The sequence below is a fragment of the Gymnogyps californianus genome, chromosome 3 (genome assembly GCF_018139145.2).
Source record: "Gymnogyps californianus isolate 813 chromosome 3, ASM1813914v2, whole genome shotgun sequence".
NCBI classification, from domain to species: Eukaryota; Metazoa; Chordata; class Aves; order Accipitriformes; family Cathartidae; genus Gymnogyps; species Gymnogyps californianus.
Window position 1 is genome coordinate 125983356 of NC_059473.1, and position 23271 is coordinate 126006626.

At 48.0% G+C, this 23271-nt stretch overlaps 1 protein-coding gene across 1 annotated transcript in view; it reads right to left on the reverse strand.

Moving 5' to 3' along the window:
* EXTL3 (exostosin like glycosyltransferase 3) overlaps positions 1–23271 on the reverse strand; it is a 34560-nt gene that overhangs the window by 2264 nt on the left and 9025 nt on the right. Inside the window, exons 2-4 of the mRNA XM_050893685.1 lie at positions 5014–5141; positions 1365–1509; positions 266–394 (exon numbers count right to left, since the gene is read on the reverse strand). Coding sequence (XP_050749642.1) covers positions 266–394; positions 1365–1509; positions 5014–5141 — 402 coding nt within the window. The remainder of the gene's footprint in view (positions 1–265; positions 395–1364; positions 1510–5013; positions 5142–23271) is intronic.

The window sequence follows — 23271 nt, forward strand, 5'->3', positions numbered from 1 at the left end:
CTCCTGGAAGCCAGACAGGGGACATGCTGACAGCCTCGAGCATGTCACGCTTGCAACGCAGCACTTTGGAGACGCGGTGCAGCCAGATTTTGGTAAGGGCAGCATGTGCTGCATGGCACAGCTTCTGTGCTGAGAGACAGGGAACTGGATTTCCCCCGGAGCGGAGCAGCCTCCTAACACACCACTTGCCTTTCAAAGATATCGACCAAACCACTGTTTCTCCAGAAACATGAAGGCCAGTACAAGCTTCCATCTGGTGCTTTACCTTTATGGGAGGTTTTCTCGTCAGGTGAGAGACCAGGAAGTTCATGGCGATGTCCTCGCAGTTGATGTATTCATCCACCATGTCGCGGATGGCTTGCGGCATCACGTAGGAGTATAGGTAGGCGTAGTACTGGAAAGGATAAAAAGGCACAACGTTGCTCAAGGTGGTCCCAAGCAGCAAGCGCCCACCCATCGCTGGTGCCATCTGCGCCAGACCTGGAGCAGTCGTGGCACCGCAGGTGAGTAGCGAGACCACTCGCTGGGACGTGTCGGACTCAGAGCTCAAGGATGCCAGTGGAGAGACTCCCTGTAACAGAGTTAATCCTGCACCCAGGAGATCTGCTGTAGCCAGAGCAGCAGCAAATCTACCCCACAGCCACCACCACCGTGACCGAGTCCCAAGGCTCCTGTAACTTCAGAAATTGAGAAATGATGGTTTCAGCCCCCTCAGATCTTGCTGTCTTTGCTGCTGCAGAGCCAGGACGACAGCAGTAGCTGGTGGATTACCTTCCCACCATATGACAGCTCAGGACAGGCCCCTTGGGAAAGCAGTCCACCCTTTTCTCACGGTCTGTTTGCCCACTGTTGCCGCTCCCATACAGAGAGGCACAGGTCATGGAGCCACTTTCTGCACTGCTCCCTTCCAAGAGAAACCAGCCACCTCCCACACCTACCAGCCAGCCTGTGCCACCACGCAGCTGCAGAAACCCATGGCTTCCCCACAAATTACCCCCTGCAACACTTTGAGTCTGTAAGATTAAAGATGCTACAGTAAAGACGCAGGGCACGCAATCCCGTGGCCTGCCTCGCCCTCGCCATGACCGAGAGCATCGCTGAAATGCACTCGGCCCCGTGCTCCATCCGCCTGCTTCAGTGCCATGGTGCTTCTCACATGGCACAAACATATGCTGCTCCTCGAGGAGACCGCTCGCTGGGACACAGACCAGTTGCTGGCTGTGTTTCAGTTTGGAGGAAGCTAGGGAAAAGGAGTGGTGAGCTCCAAAATTTGTTCTTTAAAAAAACCACCCCACTAACATACAAAGCCTGGTTACTCTGAGAAGGAAGGGAAAGCTCGGGGCTTTGTGGCCATGATATCTCACCTTATGGAAGAAGGCAGCACCAGTGAGCACCATAGAGAGCTCGCAAGAGTAGTTGGAGTTGTAGAGCCAGGACTGATGGGGGATGTCCCACGCGTGGTAGCGCCCCGGGAAGCCAACGATGCGGTCCCTTGCCTCTCTCCAGACACTGCAAACACAAAGCCTTTCAGTGAGACAGTGAGCCGGAGATGAGCACGGCTCTGGCTGAGAACCACTACACACAGGACTATGCCCTCGACGCCAGCGGACCGGCTCCCAAGGGGGGCTGCAAGTGATGGAGATGCCTATACATAAAAAAGTTTGGCAACTGCTTGTCCAAAGAATGGCCAACATACTTTGTCGTTCAGGCAAAAAGGATAAACATTGTTAAAACATGCAATCACCTTGCTTTAAAGTCCATTTAATTTTTTTTAATAAAAATACAGAAAATTCCAACATGCAAAAGACGTCTTTCCGTAGGCTTTTCAATGCAAGCTTGCCCACCTCCACAGCACCGAAGCTCCGCTGTTGGTAGGAGGGACCGACCGGCCGTCACAGCTGCCTGAATGAACAAGGTCTCACCCTGAGATAACTCCAATTTCTTTCCTATTGTAGTGCAGGAAAGGGCTGAACGCAGAAATCTTGGCTTTAACGGACAGGCAGAATTTGTTGACCTTCTTTTGTTAAAGGTTAAAAGCTGTTAGATGTGAACTGAAGCATACCTCGGTCAGCTCTCCCAAACACAGGCTGTGAGCACAGACCAACGTTGCTTGGTACAAAGCTGAGCTTCTCACCTTGGTCCTCTCTTAGAGGCAAATTTGAGTTGCTTATTCACAGGCAAAGTGCTCCTAACTCATAAATTAGGGATTTGCTAACTGCTAAGGGCTGTTCTGTAGGTTTAAAAGAAAACTAACAAAAAAGCCCAGTGGCCCAAAATTAGTTTCTGAATTACACAGAGAATGGAAAACTTAAGACCTCGGATGGAAAGGCAGAGAAAGAGGCAGGGAGAGCCACCGAGATGGGAAACTCTTCCATTTGCCACCAGCTTCCCGCAGCCCATGCAGGGGCATCGCGGCACGACATATATGCCAGCACTGCTTCTCTCTTATTTCCCCTCTATGGGAAGTCCAGAGCGGCCAAGGCTTGGCCTGGGAGGAACCCAGCGTCTCCTGGCCTCTTCCCCCAAATCCCTGGGACTTCCCATCTCCCAGAAGCTCAGTTTCCTCCTCAGTAAAGTCGAGAGAACATCAAGCTCCCTTTAGGAAAGCTGCTGAGATGCTGAAGACCCTGGTGTCTCCAGACGGAAAATCTGGAGTGCCAAACTGTCAGCTTCCCATCCCAAACCAGCACCCAGTGGCTTCCCAGGCTCTGGCTGTACGGGAAAAACCTCTGGGGCCATAAGCGCATCCTTCACCCTAACACATGCTCACAGTTGAGCCATAGGGAATTAAATCCTGAGGTTCGCATGCGAGAGCGCGGGCTTGCTTAATATTCTGCTCTCATCTAAAGCTCACTGTCCTCCCGAGAAATCCCACAGGCCAGCTGCAACACTGGCAGGAATACTTAAGAAAAAAGTCAGTGCCGAATGCTTAACCTGGGAAATAAATCCAGCTGCCACTGGCAGGGGCGCCGGCTTCCTTCGGATCATCTGATCCTATCTCCCTAACGGTTAGTGTCCAAGCTGCATCTCCAAACCCAGTGACTCCAGACTACAAGAAACGAGTCCCAGGCGGGAGCCTGTTGGACACGGAAGGGTTTTCCCTTCTTCACAGGCACAAAATAGGGCAGAAAGTGTCCTTTTTGGTTTTTTTTTCTCGAGTGGATGTGACTTCCTCCCACAACCCCCGTTCCCGCGGAGAGCTACACAAGCGATGGCTGCAGGGCAATCGCAGGCTGCTGAAGAGACCGAGTTTCCGAGAGCCCTGAGCTCTCATTACACTTACTGACACAGCTAGGAGCGAAGATGTGTTTATTGTTACATCCTCTACTCAAATTCATGAAACTCCGATATAACCTGGTAATGAAAACCGAGTAATTAACACCGCCAGCAGCTTCCCTGGCACCATCCTCCCAGCAAGCACTTGTTTGCTGTGGTTTCTGTCAATCCAGTGTGCTTGTTTTGAAAAGCCGGAGTAGAAACTACTCACTCCCTTTCACTTCTCCCACGCCTCGCTTTCCTATGAACATGACACTTTTCCCCTCCCAGCTCAGCCACAAAAATAAGGATTTCTCCGGAGGATCGTTTTGGGCGTGCTCCTCAGAAAGGTTTGCTCGGGATGCCCGCCTCCAGCTCGCTCCTGAGCAGCAAACAGAGCAAGAAGAGGCTCTTGGCCCCAAGAATTACAACCCAAAGCAAAATTTCGACAAAACACAGTTGCTATGGGCAGAGGTTCACTCAGTCGCCGAGACACCGTCTCTTCCCTGGCTGAATGCGTTAACACAGGGAGGCTTTGTGGGAACAAGTTGTTTTTAAGCAGGGATATGAGTGAGAATAATACCCGGCACTTATAATTTTCATTTGATGCTCTCCAGGGCTAATCGGTAAAGCCTCAGCCAGGCGCTGTGGATAAGTGAAGGAAAATGGAGACCAAAGAGGGCGAAAAAACAGCAAAGTTCAGATAAAGAGCCTGAAATGGGGCATGGAAGGGAAGCCAGGAGTCCTGACGCCTACTCCCCTGCTTTAATCACTTTAACACCTCATTTCTCATCTCTCGGAGAGAGCTTGTTGGGTTTCCAGGCATTTTGTGCCTTTTAATCTTCCTCCCAAACATGAGCCAACACGTTTCGGTGAGAGCGGAGAGCTGGTCCCGTCTCCCGCCCCCCAGCCAGCTGCCGGGTGCTCTCGGATTAGCAATCGCAGCCCCCGCTCCCGGCCCGGCGGGCTGACGAGCCGCAGCCAAACAAGCGCCAGCGCTCTCTCCTCGTGCCGTCCTCACTCCCCAGTGCCTCTTTGGCAGCCGGCGAGGTTTAGCTGTACGAGCTGCAGGAGCAGCCTGCAGAAACCTCCCACGGCAGGAGCCCACGTAACTGCTTTCTCCCTTGGCCACGTAATCAGGAAGCTTTTTGCCAGGGCAAAGTCAAGGGAAAACGTAGATGCTGGAGCAGAAAGGGGGTGGGAATGAGAGCAACCAGCACCAGCCTTTTCTGTGTAACATCTGTCTTTTCCATGCTCTGCAGAAAAAAATGCCAGAATAGCTGTCACATCCCAATGTCACACGGAGCAAAGAGGACAGCAGCCCATCGCGAGCACACGAGCATCACGTCCTGCAGCGGCTGCAAACATCCTGGCCTTGCAAATGGCACATGAAGGATGGAGCGCAACAGCCTCTTGGATTTGTTTTCCAGTTTCCTTCCACCCTAGGAAGCCATGCACCCCCAAAACCATTAAGGGAACACGATCAGCCCAGCAAAAGCCGAAGAGTCGAGGTTAAGAAGCATGAGAATCGGGGTTGCCTGGACAACCTGAAATCAGCCCACCTGCCTGCACTTGTTAAACAGTTCATTACTGTGTATTACTCCTCCAAGAAATTGAGTTGGAAAGCCACAGGAAGGAATGTGCTAGTCCTAATTCCGGCCCTGGTTTTAGCCACGAGGCCATGCTGCACCTGAGCAGACCCTGGATGCGGAAAGCATCAGTTTGGGTCCAAAGGCTATGTGCATGGAGGCTACTCACCGGAATCCAAACATGATCTCGTCATGGCGAAGGTGAGCATCGTCATCAATGGACAGGATGGCCTCCGTCTCAATCTCATCCCACGGCAGGAACCGGTTGTTGAGGCTGTTTTTCTCTGTGCGGACAACCTAAGAGATGAACGCACAATAGTTATGATGGCTGTACGTGCACAGAGAAGAGATTTAGGGGCTGGGGTTGTACACTCCAGCTGCGGTGGTCCAGCATTTCGGCACTGCTTCGTAGCCCCTGCAATAGGAAAACGCCTTCTAAGCAAAAAGCATCAGCTCACTCCGGCGCCAGCTCCAGCTTCCAGCCCCTCTACCTGCCGCCTCCTGCCCGTCTCGCAGGACTGCCAAAGCCGAACCCAAGCCCCGTGATGCCAGGTACCGGCTGTAACGGCTGTGCTTGCGGTCGCCTGCCCTCTCGCGCGCAGGAGGGTGGCTCTGCAATAACGAAGAGAGGGAAACACAGCAGCCATGGCCAGTCTCTCCTACGGCCCCTGAAGAAGCAGCCCTTGCAGCATTTCTCCAGTGTGGATCTGAACTGAATTGTTTCTGCAACTAGCCACGATTTCTGCCTTGGACACAACTCATTTGCAACGCCTCCCTCTCTCAAAACTCTTCCAACTCCCCACTGTGCAATTATCCTTACCCCCAGCCATACACATGTAAAATTGTACTGAATTTCTCCCTCTTCTTGACTGCCCCTTCCACGCTGGACCCTTTCTTTCCCTTGCTCTTACACTTTTCGCCTGCCCTGGCTGATCTATAGTCACTCAGTTCATCCCGGGCTTCCCGTCCCATTCAATCCCTCCAGTCATTTCTCTGGCTCTCCTCTGAACAATCTCTCTTGATTTAAAAATAAAGTCCAGCCTGGTGAAAAGAATAAGACGCCACGGTAATAAAACTCCATTAAATAAGATTACATTTGATCACACAAAAAAAGCCCACCCTGAAACCATTAACAGTGGAAAATATTTGTATCAGGGATCTGCGTGACAGCTGGTACGATTAAATTCCCATGTAAAGCCAGTGCTAGTGCTTTCATCTGTCAATAGCTGCTGGGGGGGGGGAATGGAACATTCGACAAGAACGCATTAAAATATTTCACTGAAGATCCATCAAAAGCACAAACAATTTATTGCAGGGAGGTGAACAAATTATGCAGCTCTAAGCCGCGGTGGAGCAGGGCCAGAGCCAAGCCGGCAGCACTCCCACCCCAGGAGGGCTGCGATGCAATTAGCGCCCGTAGGAGAAGGCAGAAGCAGAGACAGACAATGCCGGCTGTATCTGTAAATGGCTTTAGCAAACCCAAGTGCTCTTGCAGCTGCACCAGGAGGACCGGGTCTGCTGGCTTCAGAAAGAAGGGACATGGCTCTAGATGGGGCAGCTGGGCCCGCCCAGGGTTGCTTTTTGGACTGGAAGAGCATTTTGGCAAACTGATACGACGACAAAACCAAGAACATCACACAGGGCAGCAAAGCAGGCCTTGGTGGGGGCCACTGAACGCCTCCAGTGGGATGGGGGCATTTCACCTCTTCAATTAAGAGCCATTAGCCCCAATTTCCAACCCTTTTCTTATTAATCACCCAGTGCATCGCTGCATTTACAGGATCTGATTTTATTACGTGAGCTGTTAAACACCTTAGGAAATTTTCTGCCTCCCACACCTGGCCAGCTCCTTTCCCGGTCAGCGCATGGGCAACCCACCCTGCACGCCAGCTCTCAGCTGCTTCGTGAAGACTTCAGGATCATCAGCGATTGCAAAAAACACCCAAGAGCAGTTTTCATGGTTTCTGACACAAGCAAGGGCCCCTCCAGTAAATTCCAGCCTGGACCAGTTGGGAACTGGTCATCACTCTCTCCAGCTCAACAACAATATAAGATGGTTTTCTGAAAGCAACACCGTTTCTCCTGATGAAGTCTTGTGACCACCAATTTTTTCCTCCCGTTGCAGATCCCGCCTTCTAGGAAGTTTACAAACTTATTAAAACCAGCACCGATACATAATTTAGCCTTCTGCTAAAGAGCACGTGCTACGCTGCGTCTCTGCTGTTACGATGGTATTTCCTCAGAAAGCCTGATCTCATTGAAGTCTGTGGGTGTCTTACTCATTAGGATTAGCAGAAGTTGGACCGAGTCCATAGTAAATTGATATCATGCTTTCCAGGCAAGGTCCTGCCTTGCCAGTTGAAGATGTATGGATGGACAAAGGACAAAAGAAGAGCGAGCACCACCAGGCTGAGCAGCAGAAACCCCTCTCTGCCTCACCGATGCGCCGGGAAGTGGGTACCGCTTTGAATTTATCAGACTCCTACTCGCCATGGGTCTTCATCTCAGCTTCTCAGGAAAGATTTGGGTACTGCATCTGCAAATGCCAACTCATTTCTGCTCCCCAAAGCTGAAAACGACAGCACAGAGGTTTTGCCCGCGGCACTGTCCCGTATTTGTGGTCAAGCCACTTTTAAAGCTCTTCTGCTGCCAGAGCAAGCCCCCGCAGCAACTGTATGGTTTTGTGTCACCCATTTCCAAAGGGACTGTGCAAAAGATTAAAGAGAATCCAGGGCCAGATTTGAGCTTTGGCTGCTATTCAAAATTGAGAGAGAGGTAAAGATGCAATGTTTAGCTCAGAGGTCCAATGACCCAACAAAGTTGAGGCTGTTTTTCACCTGAGCTTTGGAGTCAGGTCCACCCTCTTGCATTACAAAGATCTGGACACAAAGCAAAACTCGGCACAAGTTCTGCAATGGGCACGTTTCAGGTTACTCCATCAAGCCTGAAGCTTTGCAGGTCTGGAAGTGTCAGTGTTCAGCTTTTGCATTTCACAGAAAATAGGTGTACTCCTGCCTTTCATCTGGGAGTATTTAAGATGTAAGCAGCCTATAAATCGATAGATCCCAAGGAAAAACCCCGCAAACTTTATTGATTGACTTGTTTTCCCGTAACTTGCTGAACAATAACATGATGCAACTACTGTCAATTGAGAAAGCGAAACAGATCCTACCTCAAACGTCTGAAATTGGGGACCCCAGAGGATAGAGAGATCAGTGCACCAGCATTAAACTCTTCCCTAAAGAGGAGGATGCTACAAAGGAGCCGGATGCCTCCAAGCCTTGATAAGCACATTGAATTCACCACATTAGCTCCAGCAAAAGTTAGAAGCAACTTAAAGCTATTGCCTTTGATGCCTTGTTTTCAAAGAAACTATCCTGATTTACAGCACTTTTAGGAAGCAGCTAATTGTCATCAGATAACTATGCAGTGGCTTTTGTAAATCCCTGCAGTTTCCCCTGGGCAACTACACCAAGGAAGCGTGTGGGGACCTGCAGGCAGCGATCTGAGATGGGAACGATGGGGCCGAGATTCAAAACCTTTTCTCCCGTCTCTCTATCCCCCCGAGACGGTTCAAGCGCGGTGCCTCCCCAGGCAAGACAAGGTTTTGATCTTGACCGCATACACTGCATCCCGAGCTGCAGAAACGAGGGCATCGTGTTATTAGACAGAAAATATAACTCTTGAGAAAGGTAAAAGTGAATTTTCGGGAAACTTTTCTGCTTTAATACAAGCAACTATCTTGTAAAAACAGGTTAGAGGGAATGGGAAGAGTATTTGATTCAGGGACTTGAAACATTTCTCTCTCTTCTAAAGTTCTTAAATTTCAATGGGCCTCTAAAACCACCAGATTTCTCAGGCATGAAATGGACATTATGGGCACAAATGTACTCAGAAGCTTATTAGGCCAGCTGAAAAAAGAAGGGTGGTTATACCAGCAAAGTATGAAAAAAGTCCAATCCTCTCCCTCACATGGCATTAAGCGAGATTTACCAAGTTTTCATGACTTCATCACACGCTTAAAATACAGCTGAATGACACCTTATTGCGCCATGTCCTCAGCCGGAGGTATCTCAAAGCGCTCTTCCAGTAATAACTAATTAATCTCCCTCCACCACGCGTGGGGCTGGGTGGAGACAGCCAGCAGACACTATGGTGACCGCATATCTACACATACAGACAAGAGGCACATTATGTTGCCAAATTCAGAGATTTACAGGCCAGAGGAGGTCACCTGACCATCTTGCGTGACCTCCTTACATGGCGGACCAGGGGACTTGATGCAGCCACCCTTCCTCTGGAAGACTCTCATCCCATGGTACCGTCAAACAGCTGTGAAACGACAACTCAGACAAAATTACAAAGCCATGAGAGCAAACTTCATGGCACCGGTTGAACTGTAATGATTTCTGGAGAACCAACAGCAGACAGCTGGTGGGGTTGACAGCACTAAGTCAAGCCAAAAGGGACTTTCAAGTCACCTGCATTAACCTTCTGCATGATCCAGGTCACACGGACCTCATCTCAGACCTGAGCTGTCACCAGTAGAAGCATCTCCGCCGGAAAGGCATCTTCTCTCCATTTGAAGACATCAGCAGTGCGGGAATCCACCTTTCCTCTGAGATGTTCACTCTCAAACATTAACAACTTGCTCCTCATGAATTATCTGCCTTCAGCTCCCAGCCGCTGCTCCTCGGTGGGCCTCATCCGCCCCAGAAAAGCACACAGGTGCTGTAACCAAACCCTCTCTCTGTTCTTTTTCAAACAGATTGAGGTCTCAATCTCTCACCCAGGGCTGTTTCTCCTGCCTTTCCATCATTTTAATGACCAATTTCACCACAATCTTGTTTCTCAATGGTCTCGAGCCAAGAGCTCTGTCAAAACCCAACAAAATATGTTCCCTCAGCAAAGCTGAAATGCTGCATTCTGGCAAAACAGTCAGTCAGCAGTTACCCATACCCAAGGAGATTAAAATAGTGAGGAGGACACGAAATCAGCCAGCGAGCTACAAGAGAGACACAAATGCATTTACCAAAAAGCCACCTTCCCTTACAGCAAACGTTACAGCTCCAAACACTGAGCAGAGCGTCGCTGGTAGGACCTGCACGCAAACTCCAGCGTCTCCAGACTCAAAACTATCCCAGATTGTGTACTTCTGGCTGTCTTATTTTGGTTATTTTGGGCTTTTCCTTGGGAATAATTTTTTTTAAAACACTTTGCCATCAGCTAAATGGCCCCCAGCTCAAAATCATGAACTCCTAAAGAGTTTGCAAACTTTTGAGACAAACTGCAAGACCTAAAATGCCTCCGAGCATGCAGCACACCACATTAGAAGTTTCTGCTCCTTTCAGCAAATCAATTCAAGGTGATTCAGTTCCATAACGTGGGGTTTTTTTGAGTCAGGGAGCACAAAACCCCACAACTCTATGCAAGCCCATTTGCTCCTGGTGTTGTTCATAGCCACATTGGCTAAATGGATCTTAAAAATGTTAGAGAGAACTAAACCAGAGCATAAATCCAGAGCCTGCCCAGCAATAATGCCCCTAACCAATACTTTATAGTACGTTTTTATATATAAATACAAAACCGCAGTAAAATCAATATCTTCCAGCAATCTCCTTGCTAGTGAGGCTTTACGCTTAAGCTTTAAATTAAGTGTCACATATAATTTGACAGTGAAAACATGAAGAATGTCTGTGCCCTTGGAGAAGTTGTGACAGCTCAACTTAGTGAACTGGATTGATTTCTGGGCAAAGAGCAAACTCTGCAAGAAACCAGGAACCTCACTGCTCACGCCAGGCCTTTATGAGAAAAAAGCCAGAAGGATACCCTTAGGAGAGCTGGATAATTTGGGGAGACAAAGAACAAGCTCTTGGGAAAAGGATGCATTTCCATCACTCCCAAATGCATGCCAATTCAACCCAAATGGGCTGGGGAAATATAGCACCATAGGCAGAGCGGGGACGGGGACACCACGAGCTCCCTTTCACCATGCAGCTGAGAATTACGGCACGAATATGCGGGAGCCAAACGCATCTGCCTCTTCCGCCTGAAGAGTTGACCTCGATCTACACTTCGAAGGAAAAAGCTGAGAGCTCCTGCCAGCACAGGGAGGATGCAGATTTACAACACTGTCAATCCCTCTTCTTGGCACCAACTCTGAACATTTTATTAATAAGATTCAGTGAAGCAAGTCTCCTGCTTTGCAGGGGAGCACTCTAGCCAGAGGCTCCGGGCTTGTGTCCTTTTGCTTGCTGCTGTCCCAAGGACTGATCCGCTGGACCGGAGCAAAGCCCTCTGCAAAACTCAGCTTAGCCCGATGGGGACAACACTGACCTCAGGGGTGGGATCTGCCCAGGACCTCATCTGGGGCAAAGCTCCCAACGAGGACCCTGCTGTTCTACTCCGCATGGAGGAGGAGGCAGGAGTTCAGATCCTCTCCATGAAGAAAAGGGATAATGCATCTCCCAAATCATGGGTGACCAGTCTGACCCCTTGGACTTGGCTCCAGAAGTGCCACCGTCATCGTCCCCATGCATCACGGAAGGCAAGATTTGCACATTTGGGAGCTGATCTTCATCCCCATGTCCCCATGATCCATATCCAACATCCTTGTTTCAAGTCGAGCAGGCTGCTTCCCATCCACCTTGATGACAGCTTTTTCTTCTGCAGAAAGCACCCGGGAAAGCAAGACTTCTCCAGCTCTCCCGTGCGCCTGCAGGCTCGCAGCACGTGTGGCTGCTCATGTGGAAAGGAAAGCGATTAAAAATCAGCCAGACTAGGCTTAATAGAGGTTAGGGTGGGCTCTGTTAGAGGACTTTGGGAGATGGCAAATTCCAACAGAGGGAAACAACGAGCAGGTACCAAGTATCCCTGAAACTATTCTGTAATCAGACATTTATTTTCAGCTCCTAGTTCGGACAAATTCGGACATCCTTCGATTAAGAAAGTTGCCCAGATCAGCCCTTAAGACCCCCAGACTACCAGATACACCAGGGTCCCTTTCCTCTTGTACGCATACAAGATATGCATCAGCATACAAGTGCTGAGATTATTTACAAGACTCCTTAGAAGGAGTTACGTGCGTGCAGATTCACATATGCGTAAGCAGGATAAATCACATCTTTTTTTACCATGGCTGACTCGATTCCCTGTTCCCTCTGCAACCGAGGTGTTAGATCAGACTGGCACTTGCTTCTCTGCAAATGCAAGCAGAGATGCGGATGAGGAAGACGACAAGTCTGCCTGGTCCCACGAAACAGCAGCATCCTTGAAGCTGTGTATTTTTTTGGGAGTGCAGCTGTCAGAACGGGTTTGCACTGACCAGCTGGAAACCAAGCAACAAGTTTGGGGTGTCAGACGGGGATATAGCACACCGTACATCCCGGCTATGGCAGGGATTTTGGCACTGGGAGAGGCTCCATATGGAACCTACACACCTGAGGTTCACTCTCTTAAAGATGACTTTGATCCTGATTTCTCTCGTGCTCTATCTTTCCCCTATTTAACATGTCAAGGAGCGGAAAACAAAGAGGCCGGTCCCAAGGCAGGCACTGCATGTGCATGTTGGCTGCATGATGAGAAGCCAAGCTTTCTGCCAAGGCAGCTGCCAAGGAGAAGCCGGAGAAGCTGTTGCCATTGCTACAGATGCCACCAAAAACCTCTCCAGCCCTCTACCCATTCCCAGTTAGATGATGTTCCTGAGAATCATGTGGGTCTGACCAATGCCGCAGTCTTTTTTTCCTCGATTTTCTCAGCATTTTATCACTACCTGCTCCTGGGCAAGCTGAGATGCTCTACAAAAGCTGGCAAGATCACCATGGCTCTCAGCCCAGACCTCAAATCTATTTGACTGCCCTTACCAAGGACAACTAGGGTGGTGCTTACTGAGGACTATCAATTGCCTCCTGAAAGTGCAGCATCAAACTCAGCGGCCCTGGGGTCCTTCCCTGCCCACGCAAAACTGTTTCCTCCTGCCAATCTCATCTCTCACCATGAGAAAACCCTCCCCATTTGCAGAGGACAGAAATTCATCCAATACCTACTGGCCAGCATCCTGCTTTCCAAAGCCAAAACCATGCTGAAAAGCACAGATCCAAGCCTTGAGCTCAGCCAGCAATTCTTCATTTCACAAGAAATAAAAAAAACCTGGCCTCACCCGATACAATGCGACGCTCCTCCCGGCACACCGGGGCTGCACAGGCAGGCAGGCAGCAGGCAGAAGATGGGATGCTAGCATGGCCTTTCCACCGTAACCAAGTCACCAGGATGATGCCTTTCCTCTCCGCAGTCATGCTCTCATTCCCAGCCCAGACCCAAAAACTCGAGGAAACGAGTCCAGCATGACATAGGACTACAGGGCATTTCTGACAGTTCCTGATGAGCTGCAAATCCAGGGAAATTGCAGCCCTGCACTTTGACACATGCGTAAGCATGGTGTTAAAGCTCCTTCCAGAAACACCACCAGCACTGGCAGGTCTTAGCAGATTGGCATTTTGTAAAGAAATGGATGTTCTTTTGATTGTGTTTATGATAATTAATGTTTAAAAGACTTGGGATGCAAAGGCAAAATCACGGATGTAGAAAGCAGCTCTTTCAAAACCTCTCTGTTAAGACAACGATCTTCTGCCGTTATCCTAGGGTTAACACACTCAAATCCAGAAGATATTGATAAATGGGCATGGATGTGACCACAGCTCCTGAACGAGCCCCATTACCCGGGCCAAAGCCATCCTGGAGGGAGATCCAGGCTGCTCTGAACCACCTGCATGCGAGGTGCAGCTGTAAGGGGATGTGCTCCTCTCCTAACTGGTCTCTCCGCACGAAACAGCCTTGCCGTCCCCGGCTGGCTCCCAGCCCCGCTCCAGCTAGTCTGGATGAGGCCCAGGCCACGCGGCGCTTGGCTCCGGATGGTGCCGCACCAGCATCTGCTGCAGCCCGGCAAGTGGGACAGTGGGCAGGAGAAAGGAGACAGCACTTCTCCACCAGTGCTCATTCCCAGACCTCTTCCACATCAGTTCTCACCTACACCATACGTATTCTCTGGAATCTGCTCTCTTGCTTGATTTGATGGCACTTGCACCAAAAATATCAGTCATTTATTTGAATGTCCACCCAAAACCAGCTCTTCAGAAACATTCTTAGCAGGATTTTTCTTCAGTCATCTATTGCCTGACGAGACGTCCTTGGTTTTTACAAGTGGCTTCCCCTGGCAATTCTTCACCTTCTCGTCTTCCCTTTAATCTTTGCTTGTAAAGATGGATTGGAAAGTTACCGTTATCCCCTTTCTCATGTATTAATTATTCTGTTGCTCCTTCCCCCGCGCTTCCTCTTCACCTTGAAACAGTTACAGCCCCCCTCCTTTATTCCCTGAACCTCCAGACTTCTGTGCTTTGCTACCTCCAACTTAAGCCATTTTCAAAATTTGAATGAAAAGAATTTATAGACTATTTTAAGACTCATCTCCAGAGATATGAAAAGAGTTTCACTGGAAGGGTATTTTAGGTACAAAGCTATCCAAAGGCAGCGTATACCGCATATAAATTGGCAAAACAGATGCATTTTTAAAATACGCGTAATTAAATAATGCAACATAAAACCAAGCATAAATTATCCCCCACTGAGAACAAAACCACACAGGAAGATACTAGTGGAAATCCTTTTTTTAAACTGATACTGTGTCCGTGCATGTAATATGTGCAAACACTTGGTGTCTCTTTAAACTATCCAACTGCTATCAGTGGGTTGCTCATCTCCGAGATGAGAAAACAGCTTGCGATACAAATAAAACTGATTATTTATTCATTTTCATACGGGTGCAGTTGTCGCATCTTTCTAGAGGAACTAAAGGAGAAGAATGCTTATTTTAACATTAAAGGGATCTAGATACTCATTTATTTTTATTCTCTCTGTGTGTTGCTGTTAGTGGCTGTGCAATTAAACATGCACGTTGAGTTGGTTGTCCGATTAGATTTATTTTACAATTATTTGTAATTATTTGGCTCTAAAGAACGTCCCGGGGTAACATGCTGTCACTTGCAGTTGAGGCTTTCAAATACCTCATCTCCCATTGCTTCACCCAACTCCTTTCTCAACTTTGTGAAACTCCGCTCTGTGCTTTACATGAAAGCTCGCAGGGAAAAACTGCTGAGCGCGAGGGAACAGAAAAGCTCACGACCCAACTTCCATTAGCACATCTGGGATCACAAGCCAGATTTACAACTTGCTGTTTGCTGTGAAACCAGAGAACATAATTTGAGGAGGGAAGATCTTATGCTCAGGGTTTTGATACTGATAACCCCAATTTTGGGTTTGCGGGGGTTTGGGGTTTTTTTTTGCAATGAAAGAGGCAATATCCAAAGGCGTGATGTTCCAACAGACATCACAGTTCTTCATCAATGCTCTTTCAAGTTGCAGCTAGATCAATGTTGCAAACCTGCTTTCACCTGGCAAATCCTGTCTTGGTATTCAAGGCCTGAAAATTCAGATGAAATTCTGCCCAGCCTAGAAGCGGCCTCAGAGCTCAGAGCTGAAACACTGGGGAGACAATGGACGGCAGCAGGAGTGTCTGTAGCAAGAGCACGCACGGATTCAATGCAAGCAAGGACATACGTACACCATTATTTGTCTTCTGTAAGACAAAGTAAGGCAAATAAACTAGAAACATCCTGCCTGCAGGGCTTCTGCTGCAATTTAAAAGTGGCGGTGTTGAACTTGCCTGCAGTATGGCCCTTACCAGATGTTCATTCTGCTGCGAGGTTTTGCTCTTGTCCTGCTGTCCACGGCTCCTGGAGGGACCCTTTGCAAGAAGCCACGTGGGGTGTCACATCCAGCTTTCTGCAGGAAGGACAACGATCCTGCCACCAAGACTTCTCTAGGGACAGCACCAAAACACTCATCCTAACAACAAAAATACGTTCTCAGAAAAACTCTCTGTTTTCTCAGCCTTCCTTTTACCCTTTCCATCTTCAAGCTCTTGCTTCCGGCAGTCCATCTCAATTCTGAACTTCATCCTCTGTGCCTTTTCTTCCTCTCCAAGTACCCCTCGGCTGCTATAGTGGTAATTTTAATAGCAAAAAGGTTGTTGGATAAAACAGCTTGCTCTTCTAAAGCTCGAGGTAATGATATAGTGCACTGTTGAAACTACGGGCATGCTCCAAGCTGATATGGCTGCATTTTAACGAACTGGTGCTGTCTATCCTTTCCTAATCTTGCAGGGCAGCTGTTAGCTTGACGAATGTTTGCTAACAACTCAAAGATCTTTGGATGGAAATAAACTGTTAGAGGATTTTCAAAGGTCAGTCCTATACAATAGGAATATTGCCCTTTCGGATTCTAAATTACGAAAACCGACAAATTTCACTCAAACCTGATAGGGCAGCATCAATTAAGTGGTGAAAAAAGAGGGCTGGATACATAAGGCTGAGACCCAGGAGTTCGGTGCTGGAGAAGCACAGCTCTGTATCATTTAACACAGAAAAAAAAATAGCAGGCTTATGTCAGCCTCCTCATTGTCCGTCCCCAATAAATTTTATTTGCACTATAAGATCCAATCCAAAGGGAAGCTTTTTCCCCACTATGTGCTGGTTTTGGCTGGGATGGAGTTAATTTTCTTCGCAGTAGCTACTATGGGGCTGTGTTTTGGATTTGTGCTGGAAACAGTGTTGGCAATATAAGGATGGTTTCATTGTTGCTGAGCAGTGCTTACACAGCGCCAAGGCCTTTTCTGCTTCTCACCGCACCCCACCAGCGAGGAGGCTGGGGGTGCACAAGGAGTTGGGAGGGGACACAGCCGGGACAGCTGACCCCAACTGAACCAAGGGATATTCCATACCATAGGACGTCATGCTCAGCATATAAAGGTGGGGGAAGAAGGAGGAAGGGGGGACGTTGGGAGTGATGGCGTTTGTCTTCCCAAGTAACTGTTACGTGTGATGGAGCCCTGCTTCCCTGGAGATGGCTGAACACCTGCCTGCCCATGGGAAGTGGTGAATGAATTCCTTGTTTTGCTTTGCTTGTGTGCGTGGCTTTTGCTTTACCTATTAAACTGTTTTTATCTCAACCCACGAGTTTTCTCACTTCTACTCTTCCGATTCTCTCCCCCATCCCACCAAGGGGGGAGTGAGCGAGCGGCTGCGTGGGGCTCAGATGCCAGCTGGAGTTAAACCATGACACACTATAAACTTCCCCATCTCTACAGCATCCCTTCTCCGGCTCCATGTCTCCATCCAACCCAGGTGCCTGAGCTCTCCCCAGACAAGATTCAGCAGCGTGCTTGGGGAAAGTCAAGAGCTGATGAAATGGAGACACTTGCCTTGCATTTTCTGCACTAAAGCCATTTTGCTAATATTAGGTAAAACACAGAGATGCCATTTCTAACCAGCCCTCGCTGCTGAAAAAGAGAACACGCAAAGAGACAGAAAGAGGGCAGGCAGCATCTTTTAACTCTTTTCACGAGGTGGAGTATTAGTGCCTGGAGCTTAAGGATGGGGGATTCAAACTGCTTGGGGGTAGCAAAAACTTTCCAGAGCTAGACTGATAAACACCAACAGCTTAGGAATAGATGTGCGTACTGCCACTGAGCCTGGGAACAGATACCACCTTTCTGCTTCAGATTTAAGCCAGCTCTTGACTGCTGGGATTCAGCAGGAGTTTGGTTCTGCCAGCAGAGGAGCTGCAGATCCTCGCAGCATCCTGGCCCATCTCTGGAGGCAAGGCAGAACCTGAGGAGCACATCAGGCTGAAGTGATCACTGCTCTGAACTAGCTTTCATCTCCTGGATCTATTTTGGGTTATCGTAGGGAAGCTGGCACTGCATCACGCAGGGCAGAGTTGCACAAGGTCAGAGTGATACCCGCAGCCAGGACTGCTGCACGCCGCTTGGGCTAATTTGTTTTCAGAGCAGCTCATGAAATTCAGAGCAGCAGAGTGAAAACAGGCCAGGAAAGAGCCCACGGCCAGGACTATCCTGTTCCTGTACTTGAACTAACCACAGAAATGCTGTGTAATACAGCCTGTACAGATGAAGAAGAAAAACCCGACCAGCTCACAGAGGAACCAACTGGGAAAGCCTGACCTTATTTCGGCAAAAATATTCAGTGTCCCTGTCTCACTCCCACCATATGTAGGTGGACTGCTCGTCACAGATGTGCTGGGAGATGTGTCAGGCCAGGTACAATCTCAGTACGTTGTCCTCCTTGGAAGAGCCATACGAGAGCCTAAGAAAGATGCACAAACTGCAACTCCCTGACCTTATTTGAAAAAAACAAGCAAAACCCAAAACCAAAGTATTGAAGCCCAGACCTCTCTCGGCCCTTCACTCTTAAGACTCTACTAGCTAAGTCATGCACTTCTAATTTCATTGGAAAGGACACGTTGCTAGTCCCCTGGTCCATGCTGAGAAGTCTGGCAGCAAATGGACTGCGAGCTCAGGGATGGATCTGAGAAGGGCTGTCACATCTCATCTGCAAGGCAGAGAGCATGTAAAAGTCAGCAAGGCGGTTTAGGAGCACCTTTGAGGTATTCTCTTCTTGCCAAGCCATCAGCTGCTGTGCAATACCAGGTCATCAGCATCAATGGGAAGGAAACACAGCAACATCCACCTTAGAGATACAAAATTGCACAACAGAGAGTCAGAGCATCTCCAGTGGAAGAAGAAAGTGCCGGAAACCCAAGGGATGCGGTCCCAGAGGGCTACTGGAAGTATCTTCTTTCTGTTCACTAAGTGAGGCAGAGCTTATCTTTCCACACTTTGCTTTTTGGCTGATAGCCGGCTGCTTTAATTAACAGAGACTTTCATCAGTGCAAATCCTCAGTATTGTTGTGCAATTACTTCTTCAGCAGGTTCCTTCTCTTTCTACTTGGTATCTGTCAAACAGGATTTCCACTACAGCAGTAAAACAAAACGCCTGGCAGAGCAGGTGCGATTATTTTTAAATTTGTTAAAATTAGTACGTCTCACTGTTTGGAATACATTACATCCAACGATGCTCGGTGATGTTGTTCAGCATTTAAAAGCTGCTGTGTCCCATCCTAGAAGAGCTTTAGTGCAGGCATTCATATCTGGGGGCTGAAGGCATCAAAATGAACATTGTATCTCAACTAATGGAGGAAGGAATTGGGGTCAGACTATTAACTTACTGAGCAGCTACTAAAAAAGCTGGTATATAAACTTGGTATATAAGCAGAGCCAAGAAGCCATCAAGTTCGCAGGTAGGTTATTTTTTTGATGGGAAGAGGACAGAGGATTTATTAATGCTTACGTGGCTGGGAACAGCAACCATAAAGAGCACTCAGGCACGCAAACCCACTTTTGGCTTCCAGGTTTATTCCAGACTGAAACCTTTCCGGGAACCTCGGAGATGAGAAGGCTGAGATCTCACTGGGAAAGTTCTGATGGGTCTGGATGAAATGAAGACAGCTTTCTGCCAGCACGTTTGTCCTCAAATCCATTATCTAGAGATGAGAGCTCTTTTATGTAATGTTAGAAGAAAAGAACTAGCAAACCCATACCACGATTCCCTAATCAGCATTTTATCTCTCATTGGTCTTCGTGTTCCATGAGTACAGCTGATCGAGAAACGCAATTTCCATCAGCTCAAATATCAGAGAATAGGGGCAGGATATTACCCTGAATGTGGTCAAATAAAGGGGAAAGGCATTTTCACCAAACACGCAATCTCGCCTCAGCAAGCAATAAATGCCTTCTCACTCGACATGGCAGAGCCAGTTGATGACAAACCCGGATACAAGCCCCAGATGGGTTTCTGAGGATCTTCCCTTTGCTCGTAGGCTTCAACTGCTGGATCCTAATTGCTGGAACCCTTGGCTGAATCCTACTTCACCTGGTCCATGTCTCACACCAGCCCACCACCTTCCATCCAGAGGAACAGAAGACAGCAGCAAGAGGAGCACCATCCCCATGCTCTCCAAGCCACGGGCTTTGTGGTGGGCAACATCATGTTCTTCAAAGCTTGGCTTGCCCTGAGACTTTTACTACTTAGTGATCTATTTAAACTTCTGCCGCTAGTCAATTAAAAAGTAAAACAAAATCAAGGGGGAACAAATGCTTCCATCGAGAAGTAGTTAATACATTACTGACAAATACATGGTTGGGATGAATACAGACTACCACAACCACCTCCCACAACCCACAGTATGGGTTGGGAATTAAGGACCAGCATGTGTTAGAAATTACAGAGTTCACATAAATGAGGCATAATTAAAAACAATTCCTTTTATAAATTTCTGATAGAATCACCCTAATTATTACCAGTGTTTTGAAACCAATTTGCTTTGTCACCTGCATTCAGAGCAAGAGGAAAATGAGCGTTATTGCAAAGAATTATCTAGCTTACAGCTGTTATATTCCCCAGAAAAGTGCTTTTCTTGCTCCCTGTTAGCTCTCTTCTTTCACAGTAAAAGATGGGGCTGTCCCTTACCATAGAGATAAGGCAGGCTTCCACCAGCCTGGGCTCTGGGCAGCTCAGGAGATCAAAGTGACGATTAGCCCTTCCACATCGAAACTGGAAGCTGAACCTCCCTGCCCAAAATGCTTTAAACGTTCAATGTTGAGAACAAAACACATTTCCCTTCCCTACACGAACCTCAAAAAACCTCAGAGTTCAATTCAGATAAGCATTCAGAAACCTGAAGACTTTGCTAAACTATTTTGATCTGAAAGTGTTATCTGGGAAGCCTAAGAACAGCTTCACCAGATTTCCCATCTTTCTGCTGCAAGTAGATCTGGGAATAGACAAAAACAGTATTTCTGTGAGCTTATAAGGAGACGTACAAGCGCATGCTTTAGTGACCAGGCACGGCTTTCTGTTCTCTGTGCCTCAGTTTCCCTCTGGCTTATTAGCAAGATGCCCTTCGCTCCTTGCTTATGGTCTTTTTGCCAGTTTCAGGAGAAGGGAAATATTCCTCACCTTTCTTCACAGGGGTAACACAGATTTTCATTAACTAACTGAAGGCTTTAAACGAATGGAAGTGACTTAAAACTACTGTTTTTTCCCCCGATTTTCTTATGCTTTCTAAAATGGCATCCCCTCACTGTCATCAGGAAAAAAAAGCTCCATCCTTTCTGGATACTTGTAGTTAAACAGTACCGATTCCAGAGATCTAGCAGTCAGGACAATGGGAAAACAAACTGCAGCCCTTGGTTCTGACTCCAGCTACTCCATCACCTTTCTGCTTGTCGATAGCTTTTACACGAGAGGAACTTCCTCCTCCAGAAGCCCAGGAAGGAGCCAGGCGCTGCTTTTTGGATAGGGGAGCGCTCCATATGCACAGCACAGCAGGCAGATCCGTCATGCTTTATCGCTAACTGCAGAGTTTGATTTCAAGAAAACTGAAGAAAAAGCATCCATCACTTAGATAAGGGAGAGCAGCATCTGCTTCCTCGCCAGATACAGGCAGGTACCGTGGGGAAAAGGGGTAAGAGACTGTCCAGGAGGTGAATAATATTGTGGCTGCTGTGCTGCACCATTGCCAGCCCACTGGTAAACTTGGGAATAAGTCACCATCTTCTGTTTGAGAGCTGCAATATCTTTGCTGATCGATCCCACAGAGCTTGGGGAGGCATCTGTGAGCTACACCAGACACGTAAGAACAAGCAGTGATTAAAACCTCTCTCTTGCTCCTCATCTCTTTCTCTAACCTTGTATCCAAGAGTTACCTTCCTCTTTAGAACCTTCTCATGTCCCTCACAGTTGCCTCCTTGATGTCCCAATGCCCCACAAGGTCCCTCCTGTTCCAGCAAACTTCAACAATACAGATTTTCCTTTGTCCCATCTATTTAATACCCACAAGCCAAAGCCAAATTCATGACCTTGGTGACTACAGCTCGCTCCTTCTCTCCTGTGCCTGGGGACCCATCCATTTCTTGCGGTACAGCGTCAAGTTATAGCTACTCTGGGAGACCAGGCTGTCTTCACTTCACAAATAAGGCGGTCTGTACAGAATGCACAATCAAATGATTTTGCACAGCAAAACCACTCCACCAAGACAGTTAAAAGCATGGGAAGAAAGGAAATGCAGATACCCGGGCTCTGGGACTTTATCAGAAGAAGGGTGTAGCTTGCAGTGAAGTGGATGTCAACACACGGTGCCATACGAACTAAGTAAGAGCTGCAATATAAAGTCACAGAGGATGAAAAGAAGGTGAAAACAGAAGGGAAGAAAATAGAGAAAATGCATCCACACGCTCAGTTTCCCCTCATGCTTGTTCCACTGTATGGAATAATTTGGGGACATTAAATATTCTGTTGTTATTTAAACAGGCACATGCAGACCACCATGCAAACCCTAAAAGTAGCAGGAATCCAGCCCTGGAAAAACAATATGGTATTGTGCTCCTGCACTGTCTCCGGTGCCAAGTCCTATTGTGCCGCTTTTGTCCCCTCGCTGTTGTGACAGAGTCTGCTCCAGAGTGGAGAGCGTTTTAAAGATGCACAGACAGCTTTCGTGTTGATGGTTAAAAGCTTCAACACAGGGGGACTGGCCCCCATGACATCTTCAAGCTTTCATGTGTGAGAAAAACCATCCGATTATGTACACAGTAGTGTTCAAGGATGCTTCCCTCCCTTGTTTTTCCTTTCCAATGCCCCAAAGTAATGCCTTCCTTCTGGTCACCGACCCCATTAGCTGCATCCTAAGCCAAGGGAATTCAGAGAGCTGAGGCTATGGTAACATTTTGTCTATGGAAAAGCTATTACAAACCAGCATATGGCACGCGAGAGAATTAAGCACTGGTTTTAGGCAACAGCAGTGGAGTATCGCAAGGGTGTTTGAGTTAATATTCAGAGCGCAAATCCCTAAGAAGCCGGCACTGCTTGTTACATTATCAGCGTACATTCACGCATCGCTGCACCTTTGCTCAGGCCCTGCAGTGACAAGCATCTGGATTTTAGTACCGCAGGTAAACTAAGCAGCAAATTTGCTCCTTCCTCTTCTGCTATACAACAGTAAAAATACGTATCAAGACAGGAAAACTCGCAGGGATTTGAGGACTAACCTGCCTCTCCAGCAGCACCGTGCTCTGCAGGCAGCAGGTGGTGCTACGTACCCAACAGCAGCACACAGATGTTTTCGCGCAACATCGCCCTGCCTTATAAAATTGCTCTCATGGAGAAATTTAACTCGTAAACCTGTGATACACTGCCGGTAAAGCTGGTGCACTGGATGGGGCCCATTTAACCCACGGATGGCGCAAATCTCTTGTGTGAGGTGACTCAGTGCTAAGAAACAAGGTGATTTTCTCAGCTGATTTTCTTTGTCACAGAAAGCATAGCTTGAATTGTTCTTTCTGGAAGCAAACCTGTAGCTCCCCACTCCTGTATGCAAACGAGGACCTGAAAGTTTTGGGTTCCTCCTCATTTTGTACACAAGAATTGCGAGCTAGGGAAAAGTGGTTAAGTGCCCAGCG